We start from the raw sequence: 22366 nt of genomic DNA on the forward strand, positions 1-22366 counted from the left end.
CACGGGGGGCCTGCTTAGATACACAAGCTAAGAAATGAGTACCACACTTCACAGGTTTAGCAGCGGATATGATAGGATTAGATACGCCAATGTCACATATGATGGGATCCATATTGTATCAAGGTGATAAATTAAGAATAGTACTGACAGTATTATCTAAATAATATCACAATAGTAACGCTGAAATTCACAATTGTGTAATACAGCCATATTGTACATATATAATACTGCCTTAACACCATAGATAGGTGCTTACAGGTAGTGTTCAAATAATACAACACAGTTCCCATATAATACTGCCATAGCGTGTATACAAAATACTTTCATAGTGTGAATACATAATACTGCCATAGTGTGTATACACAATACTACCATAGTGTGTATAAATAATACTGCCATAGTGTGTATACATAATACTACCATAGTGTATATACATAATACTATCATAGTGTATAACCTAATACTACCATAGTGTATATACATAATACTGCCAAAGTGTATAACCTAATACTACCATAGTGTATATACATAATACTGCCAAAGTGTATAACCTAATACTACCATAGTGTATACACATAATACTGCCAAAGTGTATAACCTAATACTACCATAGTGTATACACATAATACTGCCATAGTGTGAATACATAATACTACCATAGTGAGTATACATAATACTGCCATAGTGAATATACATAATACTACCATAGTGAGTATACATAATACTGCCATAGTGAGTATACATAATACTACCATAGTGTATACACATAATACTGCCAAAGTGTATAACCTAATACTACCATAGTGTATACACATAATACTGCCATAGTGTGAATGCATAATACTACCATAGTGAGTATACATAATACTGCCATAGTGAATATACATAATACTACCATAGTGAGTATACATAATACTGCCATAGTGAGTATACATAATACTGCCATAGTGAGTATACATAATACTGCCATAGTGAGTATACATAATACTACCATAGTGTATATACTGTACATAATACTGCCATAGTGAGTATACATAATACTACCATAGTGTATATACATAATACTGCCATAGTGTGAATACGTAATACTACCATAGTGTATATACATAATACTGCCATAGTGTGAATGCATAATACTACCATAGTGAGTATACATAATACTGCCATAGTGTGTATACATAATACTGCCATAGTGAGTATACATACTACTGCCATAGTGTGTATACATAATACTGCCATAGTGTGTATACATAATAATGCCATAGTGTGCATACATAATACTGCCATAGTGTGTACACATAATACTATCATAGTGTGTATACTGCCATAGCACATCTCCTCTATTCAACTCCAGAAAGTTGAGTGATTTTGGTGTAGTTTTGTGAGTGTCACGTGCTCCTAATCCAGGGAATCCTGAGAGATCCGAGTTCCCAGCTTTCTGAAAATACATTGGACCTTTTTACTCCTATTTTGGGTTTTGCCACATACTTAAAAATATCCCCTTTCTGTGACCTGACGCATTCCTAATACCTTTTTTAAGCCAATGTCAAGTAAATTTACTGGTTTTCTACAAATTTTCTGTGGTTTCTTCTCTTTATATACAAAGTGGCTTTCAGAATTCTGACTGGTTGTCCATGGAAACAGACTACACCCCGTTGTCAGACATGTGACCTAACAGCTGATCTCTTCTATGTGATCTGAGCTCTCTTGGTGCACTGCACCCAGTGGAATTATGAATTTAAAGGGATTGTCCAGTCACAACAAGGATAAGAGCTACCTTGCTGATTAATGAGATCCCAGTGGTGGGCCCCCCCCATGGATCACAAGAAAGGGGGCCCCAAATGAAAGGAATGGAGGGCCCAGAGAAAGTATGTGCTCGACTATGTGCCATAGAGATAGAGCAGTGTATCCCCAGTGGCTCCATGTATTGAGGAACCACAACCACCAGGAGGTTGTACCTATCCTGTGCATAAGGAAAAACATGTTGGAACTGGACAACCCCCTTTAATTTTTTTTACCATGGCTTGTTTTTTGTATGACGAGTTGTATTTTTTAATGACACAATCAAAATTGTCTTTTGAATATACACATCAGTGATGGCTTATTGATTCCTTAAAGGCCTTGAGAGCACCTGCACATCAATATGGGACCTTAAATCAACTACAGGTCTGAATGGAGCTGTGCTTTAAGGTTCCAAAATCAACCTGTATGAAGGCTGTGGGCGGGCAAAAATGAAATAACATAGATGCATACTGATAGGCTGGGATCAGGGATCAGACCTGAATCTGAGGGAGAGCATTCCTAGGTGCAATGGCTAAATAGTCACATTATCCCCTCCCCCTCCCTGTACAATGACCTCTATATAGATAACACTGACCCATCATTACATCACTACTGACAATAGATGATGTCACAGCTTATCTCCTCCCCCTCCCTGTACAATGACCTCTATATAGATAACACTGACCCATCATTACATCACTACTGACAATAGATGATGTCACAGCTTATCTCCTCCTCCTCCCTGTACAATGACCTCTATATAGATAACACTGACCCATCATTACATCACTACTGACGATAGATGATGTCACAGCTTATCTCCTCCTCCTCCCTGTACAATGACCTCTATATAGATAACACTAACCCATCATTACATCACTACTGACAATAGATGATGTCACAGCTTATCTCCTCCCCCTCCCTGTACAATGTCCTCTATATAGATAACACTGACCCATCATTACATCACTACTGACGATAGATGATGTCACAGCTTATCTCCTCCTCCTCCCTGTACAATGACCTCTATATAGATAACACTGACCCATCATTACATCACTACTGACAATAGATGATGTCACAGCTTATCCCCTCCCCCTCCCTGTACAATGACCTCTATATAGATATCACTGATCCATTATTACATCACTACTGACAATAGATGATGTCACAGCTTATCTCCTCCCCCTCCCTGTACAGTGACCTCTATATAGATATCACTGACCCATCACTACATCACTACTGACAATAGATGATGTCACAGCTTATCTCCTCCCCCTCCCTGTACAATGACATCTATATAGATAACACTGACCCATCACTACATCACTACTGACAATAGATGATGTCACAGCTTATCTCCTCCCCCTCCCTGTACAATTACCTCTATATAGATAATACTGACCCATCATTACATCACTACTGACAATAGATGATGTCACAGCTTATCTCCTCCCCCTCCCTGTACAATGACCTCTATATAGATAACACTGACCCATCACTACATCACTACTGACAATAGATGATGTCACAGCTTATCTCCTCCCCCTCCCTGTACAATGACATCTATATAGATAACACTGACCCATCACTACATCACTACTGACAATAGATGATGTCACAGCTTATCTCCTCCCCCTCCCTGTACAATTACCTCTATATAGATAATACTGACCCATCATTACATCACTACTGACAATAGATGATGTCACAGCTTATCTCCTCCCCCTCCCTGTACAATGACCTCTATATAGATAACACTGATCCATCATTACCTCACTACTGACAATAGATGATGTCACAGCTTATCTCCTCCCCCTCCCTGTACAATGACCTCTATATAGATAACACTGACCCATCATTACATCACTACTGACAATAGATGATGTCACAGCTTATCTCCTCCTCCTCCCTGTACAATGACCTCTATATAGATAACACTGACCCATCATTACATCACTACTGACAATAGATGATGTCACAGCTTATCTCCTCCCCCTCCCTGTACAATGACCTCTATATAGATAACACTGACCCATCATTACATCACTACTGACAATAGATGATGTCACAGCTTATCTCCTCCCCCTCCCTGTACAATGACCTCTATATAGATAACACTGACCCATCATTACATCACTACTGACAATAGATGATGTCACAGCTTATCTCCTCCCCCTCCCTGTACAATGACCTCTATATAGATAACACTGACCCATCATTACATCACTACTGACAATAGATGATGTCACAGCTTATCTCCTCCCCCTCCCTGTACAAAGACCTCTAGATAGATAACACTGACCCATCATTACATCACTACTGACAATAGATGTCACAGCTTATCTCCTCCCCCTCCCTGTACAATGACCTCTATATAGATAACACTGACCCATCATTACATCACTACTGACAATAGATGATGTCACAGCTTATCTCCTCCCCCTCCCTGTACAATGACCTCTATATAGATAACACTGACCCATCATTACATCACTACTGACAATAGATGATGTCACAGCTTATCTCCTCCCCATCTCTGTACAATGACCTCTATATAGATAACACTGACCCATCATTACATCACTACTGACAATACATGATGTCACAGCTTATCTCCTCTCCCTCCCTGTACAATGTCCTCTATATAGATAACACTGACCCATCATTACATCACTACTGACAATAGATGATGTCACAGCTTATCTCCTCTCCCTCCCTGTACAATGTCCTCTATATAGATAACACTGACCCATCATTGCATCACTACTGACAATAGATGATGTCACAGCTTATCTCCTCCCCCTCCCTGTACAATGACCTCTATATACATAACACTGACCTATCATTACATCACTGCTGACAATAGATGATGTCACAGCTTATCTCCTCCCCATCTCTGTACAATGACCTCTATATAGATAACACTGACCCATCATTACATCACTACTTACAATACATGATGTCACAGCTTATCTCCTCTCCCTCCCTGTACAATGACCTCTATATAGATAACACTGACCCATCATTACATCACTACTGACAATAGATGATGTCACAGCTTATCTCCTGCCCCTCCCTGTACAATGATCTCTATATAGATAACACTGACCAATCATTACATCACTACTGACAATAGATGATGTCACAGCTTATCTCCTCCCCCTCCCTGTACAATGACCTCTATATATATATATAACACTGACCCATCATTACATCACTACTGACAATAGATGATGTCACAGCTTATCTCCTCCCCCTCCCTGTACAAGGACCTCTATATAGATAACACTGACCCATCATTACATCAGTACTGACAATAGATGATGTCACAGCTTATCTCCTGCCCCTCCCTGTACAATGATCTCTATATAGATAACACTGACCCATCATTACATCACTACTGACAATAGATGATGTCACAGCTTATCTCCTCCCCCTCCCTGTACAATGACCTCTGTATATATATATAACACTGACCCATCATTACATCACTACTGACAATAGATGATGTCACAGCTTATCTCCTCCCCCTCCCTGTACAATGACCTCTATATAGATAACACTGACCCATCATTACATCACTACTGACAATAGATGATGAATATTTCTTTCATCTTGTATAATACAGTATATCATCTCTGATTACACTGTGAATACTATTTACATTGGGGTTTGTAGCTGGTTTATTGTACATTTTTATATTTCAGGGTTGGGGGGCAAAATTATAATGAGCACTGTATAAAAAAGTATATGTGACAGTACCTGGTTTTGTCATTAGAAGCCAATGGCCCGACAGATCCCAGCACATGACATGTGTTTGCACTGTATACACTGTGATCTGTCTGCAAAAAATGCAAAGAGAAAACAATTAACTTTTTCTTATATAAAAAAAAATCAATAGTTCTCTTAATAACATAAATATAATATAATATAAATATGTGCTCATTATCTATAAAGTATACAGCTGCCCCTGAACGGATTACAGAAGCCCGCCCCTGAATTAATTATGTACAGATGATATGCAATTCAGGTGGGACACTATATAGTTACGGTATACTTAGTAGGGCATTATATATAAAAAATGAATAAAAATAATTTATAAATTATAGTTTAATCAATTTAAGGGGTGCAGTGTAGACAATTGAATTAAAGAGAGTCACTTTATACAATGGAACTCAAAGAGCATTGAATGTGGTATAATTTTCTTGTGGTTGTGGTGTGAGGGGTATATATAATATATATATATGGAGCACAGTGTGGTCAGCTGTTGTGTGAGGGGTATATATAATATATATATGGAGCACAGTGTGGTTAGTTGTGGAGTGAGGGGTATATATGATATATGTGGGGGCACAGTGTGGTCAGTTGTGGTGTGAGGGGTATATATGATATATGGGGGCACAGTGTGGTCAGTTGTGGTTTAAGGGGGATATATGATATATGTAGGGGCACAGTGTGGTCATTTGTGGTGTGAGGGGTATATATGATATATGTGGGGGGCACAGTGTGGTCGGTTGTGGTGTGAGGGGTATATATGATATATGTGGGAGCACAGTGTGGTCAGTTGTGGTGTGAGGGGTATATATGATATATGGGGGCACAGTGTGGTCAGTTGTGGTTTAAGGGGGATATATGTAGGGGCACAGTGTGGTCATTTGTGGTGTGAGGGGTATATATGATATATGTGGGGGGCACAGTGTGGTCGGTTGTGGTGTGAGGGGTATATATGATATATGTGGCAGCACAGTGTGGTCATTTGTGGTGTGAGGGGTATATATGATATATGTGGGGGCACAGTGTGTTCACTTGTGGTGTGAGGGGTATATATGATATATGTGGGGGGCACAGTGTGGTCACTTGTGGTGTGAGGGGTATATATGATATATGTGGGGGCACAGTGTGGCCAGGTGTGTTGTAAGGGGGATATATGATATATGTAGGGGCACAGTGTGCTCAGTTGTGGTGTGAGGGGTATATATGATATATGTGGGGGCACAGTGTGGTCGGTTGTGGTGTGAGGGGTATATATGATATATGTGGGATGCACAGTGTGGTCAGTTGTGGTGTGAGGGGTATATATGATATATGTGGGGGTACAGTGTGGTCAGTTCTGGTGTGAGGGGTATATATGATATATGTGGGGGCACAGTGTGGTTAGTTGTGGTGTGAGGGGTATATATGATATATGTGGGGGCACAGTGTGGTCAGTTGTGGTGTGAGGGGTATATATAATATATGTGGGGGCACAGTGTGGTCAGTTGTGGTGTGAGGGGTATATATGATATATGTGGGGGTACAGTGTGGTCAGTTGTGGTGTGAGGGATATATATGATATATGTGGGGGTACAGTGTGGTCAGTTGTGGTGTGAGGGGTATATATGATATATGTGGGGGTACAGTGTGATCAGTTGTGGTGTGAGGGGTATATATGATATATGTGGGGGTACAGTGTGGTCAGTTGTGGTGTGAGGGATATATATGATATATGTGGGGGTACAGTGTGGTCAGTTGTGGTGTGAGGGGTATATATGATATATGTGGGGGCACAGTGTGGTCAGTTGTGGTGTGAGGGGTATATATAATATATGTGGGGGCACAGTGTGGTCAGTTGTGGTGTGAGGGGTATATATGATATATGTGGGGCACAGTGTGGTCAGTTGTGGTGTGAGGGGTATATATGATATATGTGGGGGCACAGTGTGGTCAGTTGTGGTGTGAGGGGTATATATAATATATGTGGGGGCACAGTGTGGTCAGTTGTGGTGTGAGGGGTATATATGATATATGTGGGGGCACAGTGTGGTCAGTTGTGGTGTGAGGGGTATATATGATATATGTGGGGGCGCAGTGTGGTCAGTTGTGGTGTGAGGGGTATATATGATATATGTGGGGGCACAGTGTGGTCAGTTGTGGTGTGAGGGGTATATATGATATATGTGGGGGCACAGTGTGGTCAGTTGTGGTGTGAGGGGTATATATAATATATGTGGGGGCACAGTGTGGTCAGTTGTGGTGTGAGGGGTATATATGATATATGTGGGGGCACAGTGTGGTCAGTTGTGACTTACCTAACATGTGAGACAATAGTGTCAGTGAACCAGATCTGTAATGTTTTGGTCAATAACGTGGTGGTAATATATCTCAGGGTTTCGGGCCCAATGTTTTATGTTGCCCTGGTTCACATAATTGCCTAAAATAATTCTCCCTCCGATTGTCTGTAAGCAGGAGCTGCCATGTAAGGGTTACTGCCTGCTGACAGCGGAGATCCCAGAAATGGGTCATTATGAAGCTATTAGCGGCCTATGAAGTGGAGATACATTGTGAGAACACAGGAATCCCTCAGAGGCGGCAGATTCCTGAGCCCCGGAGCAGTCGTCATGTAATTACCAGACAGTATGAATGGGGGATGTGACCGGCGAGGAGGGGGCCATTCACACCTGGGTTATGGATTTCACCAATAGCCTTATATAGTAGAGACGTTTCATGTGCGAGGAGCCGGCCTTATATGGTGTGAGCTCTCTGCCAGCCCTCCGCTGGAATGCACAGGGTTAATCTATCTGTCTATTCACTGCGGGTAAATAAGTCATGTAGGATATGAGAGACACATGTGGAGTCTACAAGTACGTCTGCTGCACCCAGCTCCCAATACAGACTGGGCAACCTAACCCCCATCTGTGTCACCTTATGGAGGGAGGGGCGGAGTACACATCACATAGCTCCACCTCCTTCCAATGTCACCCTGTGGTGGGAGGAGCTGACGCCATGTTACATTGCTCCTCCCTCCTGTCTATCTCACCCTGTGGTGGGAGGAGCAGATTCCACGACACATAGCTCCTCTCTTCTGTCTATCTCACCCTGTGGTGGGAGGAGCAGACTCCATGACACACAGCTCCTCCCTCCTATCTAGCTCACCATGCGGTGGGAGGAGCACACTGAATGCCACATAGCTCCTCCCTTCTGTCTATATCACCCTGTGGTTAGAGAAGCAGACTCCATGTCACATAGCTCCTCCCTCTTGTCTGCATTACCCTGTGGTGGGAGGAGCAGACTCTATAACACATAGCTCCTCCCTTCTGTCTACATCACCCTGTGGTGGCAGGGGCAGACTCCATGTCACATAACTCCTCCCTTCTGTCTATGTCACCCTGTGGTGAAAGAAGCTGACTCCAGCTCACATAGCTCCTCCCTCTTGTCTGTATCACCCTGTGATGGGAGGTGCACACAATATTTCACATAGCTCCTCCCGCCTGTCTGTTTCACCATGTGATGGGAGTAGAAGACTCAATGTCACATAGCTCCGCCCTCTGTTATGTATCACCAAGTTACAGGGGAAGACTCTATCACAGAGCTCCTCCCTCCTGCTTGCATCTCCCTGTGGTGGGAGGAGCAGACTCCATGTTATATGGCTCCTCCCTGCACTGGGTGACACACAGGAGGGAGTAGATACATCTTCCTGTTTGTCTCCCAGTGTTGGGAGGAGCAGACCTCATGTCACATAGCTCCTCCCTCCTAGTTCACCCTGTGATGGGAGGAGCAGACTCCATGTGACATAGCTCCTCCCTCCTGTCAGTGTAACTATGTGGTGGGGAGGACACATTCCATGTAAGAGAGCTTTTCCATCTGGTTTCATCATGACCCTTTAGTGGATGGAGCATACATTTGTAATATAGCTCCTCCTTCCTGTCTGTCTACCAGTGGTGGGAGGAGCAAATTTCAAGATTTTCCCCTAAATAAATTTAAAAGTATTTATGACTATTCTACACCATCAGATACCGCACACAATCTGAGAACAAGAATCGTCTTCCCATGTGAAATATCTTTGGCAGGTTATAAATAATCCCTTATAAAATGTGACTTTTATATGATGTAGACATTTCTGTAAAATTATTCTGGCCTGGCTAACAAGTATTACTACCATCACATACCCAGAATATCCCTGCATCCACCAAATCACTATATACAGGAGATCCCCAGGTTATACCGGCTGTACATATATCATTATATACAGGAGATCCCCAGGTTATACCGGCTGTACATATATCATTATATACAGGAGATATCCAGGTTATACCGGCTGTACATATATCATTATATACAGGAGATCCCCAGGTTATACCAGCTGTACATATATCATTATATACAGGAGATCCCCAGGTTATACCAGCTGTACATATATTATTATATACAGGAGATCCCCAGGTTATACCAGCTGTACATATATCATTATATACAGGAGATCCCCAGGTTATACCAGCTGTACATATATCATTATATACAGGAGATCCCCAGGTTATACCGGCTGTACATATATCATTATATACAGAAGATCCCCAGGTTATACCAGCTGTACATATATCATTATATACAGGAGATCCCCAGGTTATACCAGCTGTACATATATCATTATATACAGGAGATCCCCAGGTTATACCGGCTGTACATATATCATTATATACAGGAGATCCCCAGATTATACCAGCTGTACATATATCATTATATACAGGAGATCCCCAGGTTATACCAGCTGTACATATATCATTATATACAGGAGATCCCCAGGTAATACCGGCTGTACATATATCATTATATACAGGAGATCCCCAGGTTATACCGGCTGTACATATATCATTATATACAGGAGATCCCCAGGTTATAGCGGCTGTACATATATCATTATATACAGGAGATCCCCAGGTTATACCGGCTAGCTCCATATGACTATATATACAGGAGATCCCCAGGTTATACCAGCTGCACATATATCATTATATACAGAAGATCCCTAGGTTATACTAGCTGTACATATATCATTATATACAGGAGATCCCTAGGTTATACCAGCTGTACATATATCATTATATCCAGGAGATGCCCAGGTTATACCAGCTGTACATATATCATTATATACAGGAGATCCCCAGGTTATACCAGCTGTACATATATCATTACATACAGGAGATCCCCAGGTTATACCAGCTGTACATATGTCATTATATACAGGAGATCCCCAGGTTATACCAGCTGTACATATGTCATTATATACAGGAGATCCCCAGGTTATACCAGCTGTACATATATCATTATATACAGGAGATCCCCAGGTTATACCAGCTGTACATATATCACTATATACAGGAGATCCCCAGGTTATACCAGCTGCACATATATCATTATATACAGGAGATCCCCAGGTTATACCAGCTGTACATATATCATTATATCCACGAGATGCCCAGGTTATACCAGCTGTACATATATCACTATATACAGGAGATCCCCAGGTTATACCGGCTGCACATATATCATTATATACAGGAGATCCCCAGGTTATACCAGCTGTACATATATCATTATATACAGGAGATCACCAGGTTATACCGGCTGTACATGTATCAATATATACAGGAGATCCCCAGGTTATACCGGCTGTACATATATCATTATATACAGGAGATCCCCAGGTTATACCGGCTGTACATATATCATTATATACAGGAGATCCCCAAGTTATACCAGCTGTACATATATCATTATATACAGGAGATCCCCAGGTTATACCAGCTGTACATATATCAGTATATACAGGAGATCCCCAGGTTATACCAGCTGTACATATATCATTATACACTGGAGATCCCCAGGTTATAGCGGCTGTACATATATCATTATACACAGGAGATCCCCAGATTATACCGGCTGTACATTATCATTATATACAGGAGATCCCCAGGTTATACCGGCTATACATATATCATTATATAGAGGAGATCCCCAGGTTATACCAGCTGTACATATATCATTATATGCAGGAGATCCCCAGGTTATACCAGCTGTACATATATCATTATACACTGGAGATCCCCAGGTTATACCAGCTGTACATATATCATTATACACAGGAGATCCCCAGATTATACCGGCTGTACATTATCATTATATACAGGAGATCCCCAGGTTATACCGGCTATACATATATCATTATATAGAGGAGATCCCCAGGTTATACCAGCTGTACATATATCATTATATGCAGGAGATCCCCAGGTTATACCGGCTGTACATATATCATTATATACAGGAGATCCCCAGGTTATACCAGCTGTACATATATCAGTATATACAGGAGATCCCCAGGTTATACCGGCTGTACATATATCATTATATACAGGTGATCCCCAGGTTATACCAGCTGTACATATATTATTATATACAGGAGATCCCCAGGTTATACCAGCTGTACATATATCAGTATATACAGGAGATCCCCAGGTTATACCAGCTGTACATATATCAGTATATACAGGAGATCCCCAGGTTATACCAGCTGTACATATATCATTATATACAGGAGATCCCCAGGTTATACCGGCTGTACATATATCATTATATACAGGAGATCCCCAGGTTATACTAGCTGTACATATATTATTATATACAGGAGATCCCCAGGTTATACCAGCTGTACATATATCATTATATACAGGAGATCCCCAGGTTATACCAGCTGTACATATATCATTATATACAGGAGATCCCCAGGTTATACCGGCTGTACATATATCATTATATACAGGTGATCCCCAGGTTATACCAGCTGTACATATATTATTATATACAGGAGATCCCCAGGTTATACCAGCTGTACATATATCAGTATATACAGGAGATCCCCAGGTTATACCAGCTGTACATATATCATTATATGCAGGTGATCCCCAGGTTATACCAGCTGTACATCTATTATTATATACAGGAGATCCCCAGGTTATAGCAGCTGTACAAATATCATTATATACAGAAGATCCCCAGGTTATACCAGCTGTACATATATCATTATATACAGGAGATCCCCAGGTTATACCGGCTGTACATATATCATTATATGCAGGTGATCCCCAGGTTATACCAGCTGTACATCTATTATTATATACAGGAGATCCCCAGGTTATAGCAGCTGTACATATATCATTATATACAGAAGATCCCCAGGTTATACCAGCTGTACATATATCATTATATACAGGAGATCCCCAGGTTATACCGGCTGTACATATATCATTATATACAGGAGATCCCCAGGTTATACCAGCTGTACATATATTATTATATACAGGAGATCCCCAGGTTATACCAGCTGTACATATATCATTATATACAGGAGATCCCCAGGTTATACCAGCTGTACATATATCATTATATACAGGAGATCCCCAGGTTATACCGGCTGTACATATATCATTATATACAGGTGATCCCCAGGTTATACCAGCTGTACATATATTATTATATACAGGAGATCCCCAGGTTATACCAGCTGTACATATATCAGTATATACAGGAGATTCCCAGGTTATACCAGCTGTACATATATCATTATATACAGGAGATCCCCAGGTTATACCGGCTGTACATATATAATTATATACAGGTGATCCCCAGGTTATACCAGCTGTACATATATTATTATATACAGGAGATCCCCAGGTTATACCAGCTGTACATATATCAGTATATACAGGAGATCCCCAGGTTATACCAGCTGTACATATATCATTATATACAGGAGATCCCCAGGTTATACCAGCTGTACATATATTATTATATACAGGAGATCCCCAGGTTATAGCAGCTGTACATATATCATTATATACAGGAGATCCCCAGGTTATACCGGCTGTACATATATCATTATATACAGGAGATCCCCAGGTTATACCAGCTGTACATATATCATTATATACAGGAGATCCCCAGGTTATACCGGCTGTACATATATCATTATATACAGGTGATCCCCAGGTTATACCAGCTGTACATATATCATTATATACAGCAGATCCCCAGGTTATACCGGCTGTACATATATCATTATATACAGGAGATCCCCAGGTTATACCGGCTGTACATATATCATTATATACAGGAGATCCCCAGGTTATAGAGGATATACACTCACCAGCCACTTTATTAGGTACACCGGTCCAACTGCTCGTTAACACTTAATTTCTAATCAGCCAATCACATGGCGGCAACTCAGTGCATTTAGGCATGTAGACATGGTCAAGACAATCTCCTGCAGTTCTCACGAGCATCAGTATGGGGAAGAAAGGTGATTTGTGGCCTTTGAACATGGCATGGTTGTTGGTGCCAGAAGGGCTGGTCTGAGTATTTCAGAAACTGCTGATCTACTGGGATTTTCACACACAACCATCTCTAGGGTTTACAGAGAATGGTCCGAAAAAGAAAAAACATTCAGTGAGCGGCAGTTCTGTGGGCGGAAATGCCTTGTTGATGCCAGAGGTCAGAGGAGAATGGGCAGACTGGTTCGAGCTGATAGAAAGGCAACAGTGACTCAAATCACCACCCGTTAGAACCAAGGTAGGCAGAAGAGCATCTCTGAACGCACAGTACGTTGAACTTTGAGGCAGATGGGCTACAGCAGCAGAAGACCACACCGGGTGCCACTCCTTTCAGCTAAGAACAGGAAACTGAGGCTACAATTTGCACAAGCTCATCGAAATTGAACAGTAGAAGATTGGAAAAACGTTGCCTGGTCTGATGAGTCTCGATTTCTGCTGCGACATTCGGATGGTAGGGTCAGAATTTGGCGTCAACAACATGAAAGCATGGATCCATCCTGCCTTGTATCAGCGGTTCAGGCTGGTGGTGGTGGTGTCATGGTGTGGGGAATATTTTCTTGGCACTCTTTGGGCCCCTTGGTACAACGCCACAGCCTACCTGAGTATTGTTGCTGACCATGTCCATCCCTTTATGAGCACAATGTACCCTGTAACATCTGATGGCTACTTTCAGCAGGATAATGCGCCATGTCATAAAGCTGGAATCATCTCAGACTGGTTTCTTGAACATGACAATGAGGTCACTGGACACAAATGGCCTCCACAGTCACCAGATCTCAATCCAATAGAGCATCTTTGGGATGTGGTGGAACGGGAGATTCGCATCATGGATGTGCAGCCGACAAATCTGCGGCAACTGTGTGATGCCATCATGTCACTATGGACCAAAATCTCTGAGGAGCTTCCAGCACCTTGTTGTATCTATGCCACGAAGAATTGTGGCAGTTCTGAAGGCAAAAGGGGGTCCAACCCGTTACTAGCATGGTGGACCTAATAAAGTGGCCGGTGAGTGTATATATATCATTATATAGAACTATCATAAATCCTAAACTACAATGTATTACTACACAGAGGGCCAGATGTATCACTCGTTTTTTCTGTTGTTTTTGCGTCTTTTAATACTGGCGCACCGTTTTTGCAACTAATCAACAAACTAGCCGCGCATCAAAAATAACCATGTTTCCCTCATGTATCCTACCAATCCAGATGTTTTGCTGCACCCAATGATATTCATCACTTGCGACTTTTCATTCAGGTGCAAAAACACTCCAGCCTGAAGGTGGCGTTAACTAAGAAGTAAGCACTGAGCCCCTGTGCAGAGCAGCTGATTCCCAGCAGCAGAGCTCAGCAGACACTAGTACAGATAATACAGACACTAGTACAGATAATACAGACACTTCATGCAGCCACTGTTTACAGTTCATCACCTTCTATTTACAAACAATCTGCAGAAGCCACAGCTCAGAGCAGGGCAGGAGAGAAGTTTGCAGGATTTTGCAGATACTACAGAGAATTGTCCCCCGTGTAGCAGGATGACCCCACTGGTGTCTGAGGATACTGTGCAGAATTACAGGGGTGCAGCAGGAGACCTGCACTGGGGGATCCCCTCCAGGAGAAGCCCCTGCTGAGGAGATCACTGGGTGCTGGGTGTCACACACCTGGGTGCTGCTGTGAGTGTTATCTTCATTCTGGGCTGTGGGAGAAGCAGAGAGGAGCTTGTAGCAGGATCACATGTAAGTGCCCGAATCTAACATTGCGCCTAAACTGTGTTAAAGTAAAGTGATTAATAAGAGGCAGAAAATATACTTATCACAGATGGTTGTAGCTTGTGATAATTCTGGCGCAACAGTGCGCCAGACTTTAGGCGCAACTACTACTATTAGGCGCACAAAAGTGATACATCTGGTCCATAGATTTCCCAGAAAGTGTTTCCAGCCATCAGTAAAGATGTAAGATAAATAAATGCATCTATTATTAGGTGACCGCACAACTATGACAGATGTTGGCCCAGTACTAGTCTTCTGGACCCCTCCATATACACAGATTATTGGCCAAGTGTGCATGTGCTTGTAATTGGCTGTGGGTTCTGCCAGCATCTTATCTTCTGGAAAGATTTGCAGCTCATCCATGTTTACCTCTCACTCATGGTTTTGCCTTAAAATACTGATAAAAATACAGACCTGGCTACCGGCATCTACATCAGATATCAGACTCCGCTGACATTTATACCATATTTATGGCCCTTAGACTATAAGATGAGATCAGTTGGGGAAAGACTAGATGATCTTTATGTCCTGGACCTTGAAGATCTCCCAGAGTTTGGCTGTTCTGGGGCAGCTTTCCTGTTTGAACTCTCGAATTCCCACTTTTAACCTAATTCCAGTAGGCCCCACAGGAGGCCCCACAGATACGTTTTATAAGAAAGGTATCCTATGTTTATACCTGAAGCAAAGTTGAGTTTTTTTGGTCTTCACCATACAATATCTTTATCATTCTTGCTTTATTGAATTAGAGTAAAACAGATAACATCCAATTTGCAGTTTGTATGACACAGTTCACAATTACAGGTTATACATTGCTTGTATTTTGTATATTGTGAGAAGATGGTGATGAGATAGTGAGAACTTTCTCTTGGATGTTGTAACATATATATCAAAATACTATTAACCTTAATAACATTTAGTAAAGGTTATAAAAGATGTTAGAATAAGTGAGAGGTAACAGGGGAGTTGGGTGATTGGGAGAGATGGGAAGGAAAGTTGGGTAAGGTTGGGGGTGGGGGAAGAGTGGGGGACCTGGTCCGAGCTATTTGGTCATCTTGACAGTTGTTATAGAATGGTTTTTAATTCTTGACTATTCTACTATAGAAAGGAATGTTGGAGACGATTTGAAAGTTATCCACGGCTCCCATGACTTTAGATATTTGTCCTGTGCTTTTTTGTTCTCTGCAGTGAGTTCTTCCATTTTTTGTAAATGGAGGACTTCATTAAACCAGTCGGTAATAGAGGGGTCTTCAGTGGTCTTTCATAGCCTAGGGATTAGCGTGCGAGCAGCTGTTAGCATGAAACCTATTAATGGGTATTTGCTTCTTTCTATTTGTGTGGGAAATATGGATAGTAGCAACATTGAGGGATCATTACTGATCACACATCTTGTGATTTTTGTTATTATTTTACAGACATTTTTCCAAAAAGGTTGAATAATGGGGCACTCCCACCATATGTGTTTCATTGTCCCTATTGAACCTTTACATCGCCAGCATTCAATTGGGGATGTGGGGAAAATTTTGTGCAGTTTTGCAGGGACCCAATACCATCTAGATAGTATTTTGTAATTTGTTTCTTGGGACTTTGATGAGGTTGATATTTTATGAGTGCATTCATATGCTCTCAGCCACTCTTCTTTAGTGTGTGTTCTATTTAGCTCCTCTTCCCATGTTTTGGAGAATTGTGGAGGTAGATCAGCCCATTTATCGAGTAGGAGATTGTAAATGGCTGAGATCATGTGGGGGGTTGGAGCAGATGAGAGACAGATTTCCTCAAATGGAGATAATTTTCTGTGTAGTTTTAGTTTAATTGTGTGCTTAAAGTAGAAGTTGGACAATTGTCTGTATTCCCATTGTGTTTTTGGGGGGCAGTTGATATTCTTGCTGAGTGTGTCGTAGGGTATCAGTGAGGCGGTTTCTAGAAAGGTGATGACTTCACCATACAATATAATACCATAGTCATAGTCAATGAAATCCTTTCACCCGTAGCAGCTATACATGATGTATGCCAAACCACAGGTGCTCCTTAAGGAAGTCAGGATACCCCCACGCCATGTGGAATCCAACCTAATGATTATAGGCCCGCGGTGATTGGACAGGAGCAACGTGAAGCTGGAGTGCGTTCAATTGTCTCATAAATCATAAGGGAGCTCTTCTCTTCTCAAAAGCTTTACAAATACCTTGTAAGGGAAATGGCAAGAACATGGGTGGTATCAAGTACTCAGCCCCCTCATCCCTCAATGTCACGGTTTGGAAGACCCCTCATCCTTCAGATAGAGGAGAAGAAAGTTGAGATAGCTCCTATAGATTCCTCCCATTTTTTATCCCAGGCCCTTAGTAACAATTAGACGAAGACTTGGACAACCAAATTCTACAATCATTTTTTTTCCAATGCCCCGATTGGACAATCATGTAAGTTAGAACGGTGGCTTATTGGTTAGAATTGTTCCCTTGAGTGCAGTAGTCCTGGCAGCAGCAGTATGGGCCCCCGATGTGTCCAGGCTCTAATGCAATACTGGACCCCAGCAGAAGACAACTCACTTTAGTGGCTACAAGGGTCTAATAGTGGATAGAGGGTGAACCTAAGGAGACCATTCTGACACTAGGTCCTGGGTGACACTTGCTTTGAGTTTGATTATTCCCCCCTGTCCTTGCGTGAGTTTACTTTAAGGCTTTTGATTTCTTCCTACACTCCAAAAATGTCCTGAACGTGCCTACCCAATGTCACCATAGATGTGCCAACATGCTTTTCTAGCATGGTCCAACAAGTAGGCAAGGTATGACAAACGTTTGAGCTCCTTTTCTGGTTAACATTTTGTCACAAGTCATCAAGTTCCCTCGAAATACACAACCAAATACTTGACCTCTTTCTAGCTAATTCGTTCATTCATTCATGGTGGAGCTACAATGACCACTTGTTAGGGTTCAAGGGATTTATGGTTCCTTTCTTGGTCATCCCCTCTCGTCCCAAGTGCTTTGTTATGGACCTCATCCAACCTAAATCCTCACATCTGCTGCTGCCTGTATTATCATTGCTAAAATTATCTCTGTCCACCACGACCACCTTCAAGGGAGAGAAATGTATAATATTTACTACTGATAAACCCCTTATAATTGGCAGCACTGGTAAATGGTCCACATGAGCCTCAACATATTGGAGATTCACCACATATTAAATTATGTGTCCAGGTAAAATAACCTGACTACCCAACACCAATGATCTCCTAATTCCAAGACCACCAGTGAAGGTTCCAGTAGTTTCAATCAATAAGATGGTGGTCCATGCATTGATGATGGTAATGACTCAGTTGGAGGTCATAGGGCTGGTCAGTAAGGGCAATACATGGCCCCAGCCACATGTAGTAAGTGTGGACAAGACAAGGGCGTCTGCTCTGGAGGTGAAGCAGACATCAGTAGTACCAGTCACACTTAACAGTTGAATCAACAATCCATCAACATAACAAACGTATTCCAGTGTTGTGAAACCTCTCCATCACGTCCCAAGAATCCAGCGACTGTGCCAGGTCATTACACATCAGACAAAAATACTCTAATGAAGATTACGAGCTCCACAGATCAGACAAATAATGGACCTCAGCTACCAACCTAGGGGTAACTCAACCCCCAGGACAAAAGGACATTAGGTGTACAGGATGAAAGCCTAATGACAGGACTTGGAGTACAAGACAGTGACACTTGGGGGACAGGACAGGGACATGCTGACACTTGGGGTACAGGACAGGGATACGCTGACACTTGGGGGGCAGGAGAGGGACACGCTGGTTAGTCCTGTCCCCCAAGTGTCAGCGTGTCCCTCTCCTGCCCCCCAAGTGTCAGCGTGTCCCTGTCCTGTCCCCCAAGTGTCAGCGTGTCCCTGTCCTGTCCCCCAAGTGTCAGCGTGTCCCTGTCCTGTCCCCCCAAGTGTCAGCGTGTCCCTGTCCTGTCCCCCCAAGTGTCAGCGTGTCCCTGTCCTGTCCCCCTAGTGTCAGCATGTCCCTGTCCTGCCCCCCAAGTGTCAGCATGTCCCTGTCTTGTCCCCCCAAGTGTCAGCGTGTCCCTGTCCTGTACCCCAAGTTTCAGCGTGTCACTGACCTTTTCACACTTGGGGGACAGGGACATGCTGACACTTGGGGGACAGGGACACGCTGACACTTGGGGGGACAAGACAGGGACACGCTGACACTTGGGGGGGACAGGGACACGCTGACACTTGGTGTAATGGACAGGCACAGGGACACGCTGACACTTGGGGGACAGGGCCACGCTGACACTTGGGGTACAAGACAGGGACACGCTGACACTTGGGGGACAGGACAGGGCCACGCTGACACTTGGGGGACAGGACAGGGACACGCTGACACTTGGGGGACAGGACAGGGACACGCTGACACTTGGGGGGACAGGACAGGGACACGCTGACACTTGGGGGATAGGACAGGGACACGCTGACACTTGGGGGACAGGACAGGGACACGCTGACACTTGGGGGGACAGGACAGGGACACGCTGACACTTGGGGGACAGGACAGGGACACGCTGACACTTGGGGGGACAGGACAGGGACACGCTGACACTTGGGGGACAGGACAGGGACATGCTCACACTTGGGGGGCAGGACACGCTGACACTTGGGAGACAGGATAGGAACACGCTGACACTTGGGGGACAGGATAGGGACACGCTGACACTTGGGGGACAGGGACACCCTGACACTTGGGGGACAGGGACACCCTGACACTTGGGGCACAGGACAGGGACACGCTGACACTTGAAGGACAGGATAGGGACACGCTGACACTTGGGGGGACAGGACAGGGACACACTGACACTTGGGGGGGCAGGGCAGGGACACGCTGACACTTGGGGGGACAGGACAGGGACACGCTGACACTTGGGGGGACAGGACAGGGACACGCTGACACTTGGGGTACAGGTCAGGGACACGCTGATACTTGGGGTACAGGACAGGGACACGCTGACACTTGGGGTAGAGGACAGGGACACGCTGACACTTGGGGTAGAGGACAGGGACACACTGACACTTGGGGGACAGGACAGGGACACGCTGACACTTGGGGTAGAGGACAGGGACACGCTGACACTTGGGGTAGAGGACAGGGACACACTGACACTTGGGGGACAGGACAGGGACACGCTGACACTTGGGGGACAGGGACACGCTGACACTTGTGGGACAGGACAGGGACACGCTGACACTCGGGGGGACAGGACAGGGACACGCTGACACTTGGGGGACAGGGACACGCTGACACTTGTGGGACAGGACAGGGACACGCTGACACTTGGGAGACAGGACAGGGACACGCTGACACCTGGGGGGACAGGACAGGGACACGCTGACACTTGGGGGACAGGACAGGGACACGCTGACACTTGGGGGACAGGACAGGGACACGCTGACACTTGGGGGACAGGGACACGCTGACACTTGTGGGACAGGACAGGGACACGCTGACACTTGGGAGACAGGACAGGGACACGCTGACACTTGGGGGACAGGGACACGCTGACACTTGGGAGACAGGACAGGGACACGCTGACACTTGGGGGACAGGGACACGCTGACACTTGGGGGGCAGGACAGGGACACGCTGACACTCGGGGGACAGGACAGGGACACGCTGACACTAGGGGGACAGGACAGGGACACTCTGACACTTGGGGTACTAGACAGGGACATGCTGACACTTTTGGGGACAGGACAGGGAAACAGTGACATTTGGAATACATGAAAATCACTCTCTGACACGCTAGGACAGGGACACGCTGATAGTTATTACAAATTAGATTGCTAGCTCTTCAGATCAAATTTCTATTAAAAAAAACATACAAACTGAAAATCTACACCCATTCATCCAGAAGGAGTAGCAGCTCCTCAGACCAGTCCTATGATATACAAATAAAAACCTGGATCTCCGCTCTTGTGGTCACTGCTCCGCATATTAGGATTTGGATTGCATGCTCTTGGGACAAGCTCCTCACCTTGTTCTTAACCTCTGCACTGAGTCCATAGGCTGGGCCCCTGTTAAAGTGAGCAGCAGACATGGCGATGTGTCCTGTAGCCGAGCTCCTTCAGAAGATGCTCTAAAAAACCTTCCCTTCAACTTTTTAAATGTCCCATTATCCGGGAGATGTGTGTCTGTACAGGGGCCAAGGGATTGGTTCAGTGTGTGGCCAATGGGGGAGCGGCATTCCCTGTGATGTCAACGTGTTGGTATTAAAAAAAAAGAGAGAGAAATGAAATATATATATATTTATACAGTGAGATATATCAGGGCTGTGTCAGATTTTCCAACTTTGGAATTTTTTTGGACTGATGATGGCAGAGAGAGAAGGAGAGAGGGCGGGGGAGGAGGGCGGCCGCCAGACAGAGGATTGAGAAATGCAGATAGAGAATGCACTAGAGCCAGGCGACATAAGGGTTAAAGAAGAGGGGGACGGAGCGAAAAAGCATAAATAAGAAAAGTTATTGAGTGAAAAAAACAGCTGATGAGATACAACAAGACAGAAGAGAAAGGATCTCCTGCCAACACTAACAATGTACTACTAGATTGTAAGCTCCGCAGCCCAGCCACATTCTACTCCACCTGCCCCACCTCCACATACAGCGACAGATCCAAGAGATCCATTATCACTTCTCATCCAGACTTCACAT

General features: G+C 43.7%; 1 protein-coding gene across 2 annotated transcripts in view; it reads right to left on the reverse strand.

Annotated features, from left to right (window-relative positions):
• The window catches only part of CNN1 (calponin 1), a 29619-nt gene extending 7767 nt beyond the window's left edge, over window positions 1-21852 (reverse strand). The window contains exons 1-2 of one of the 2 annotated variants that reach the window (XM_072149605.1): window positions 21694-21794; window positions 5548-5627 (exon numbers count right to left, since the gene is read on the reverse strand). Coding sequence is in view for 1 of the 2 variants with exons in the window: in XM_072149604.1 (XP_072005705.1) it covers window positions 21694-21756 (63 nt within the window). In the remaining variant the exon portion in view is untranslated. Of the gene's footprint in view, window positions 1-5547; window positions 5628-21693 lie in introns of both variants that reach the window. The other variant, XM_072149604.1, reaches the window with a different exon arrangement.
• Between the last annotated feature and the right edge of the window lie 514 nt (window positions 21853-22366).

This window comes from Engystomops pustulosus, chromosome 4 (genome assembly GCF_040894005.1).
Source record: "Engystomops pustulosus chromosome 4, aEngPut4.maternal, whole genome shotgun sequence".
NCBI lineage: Eukaryota > Metazoa > Chordata > Amphibia > Anura > Leptodactylidae > Engystomops > Engystomops pustulosus.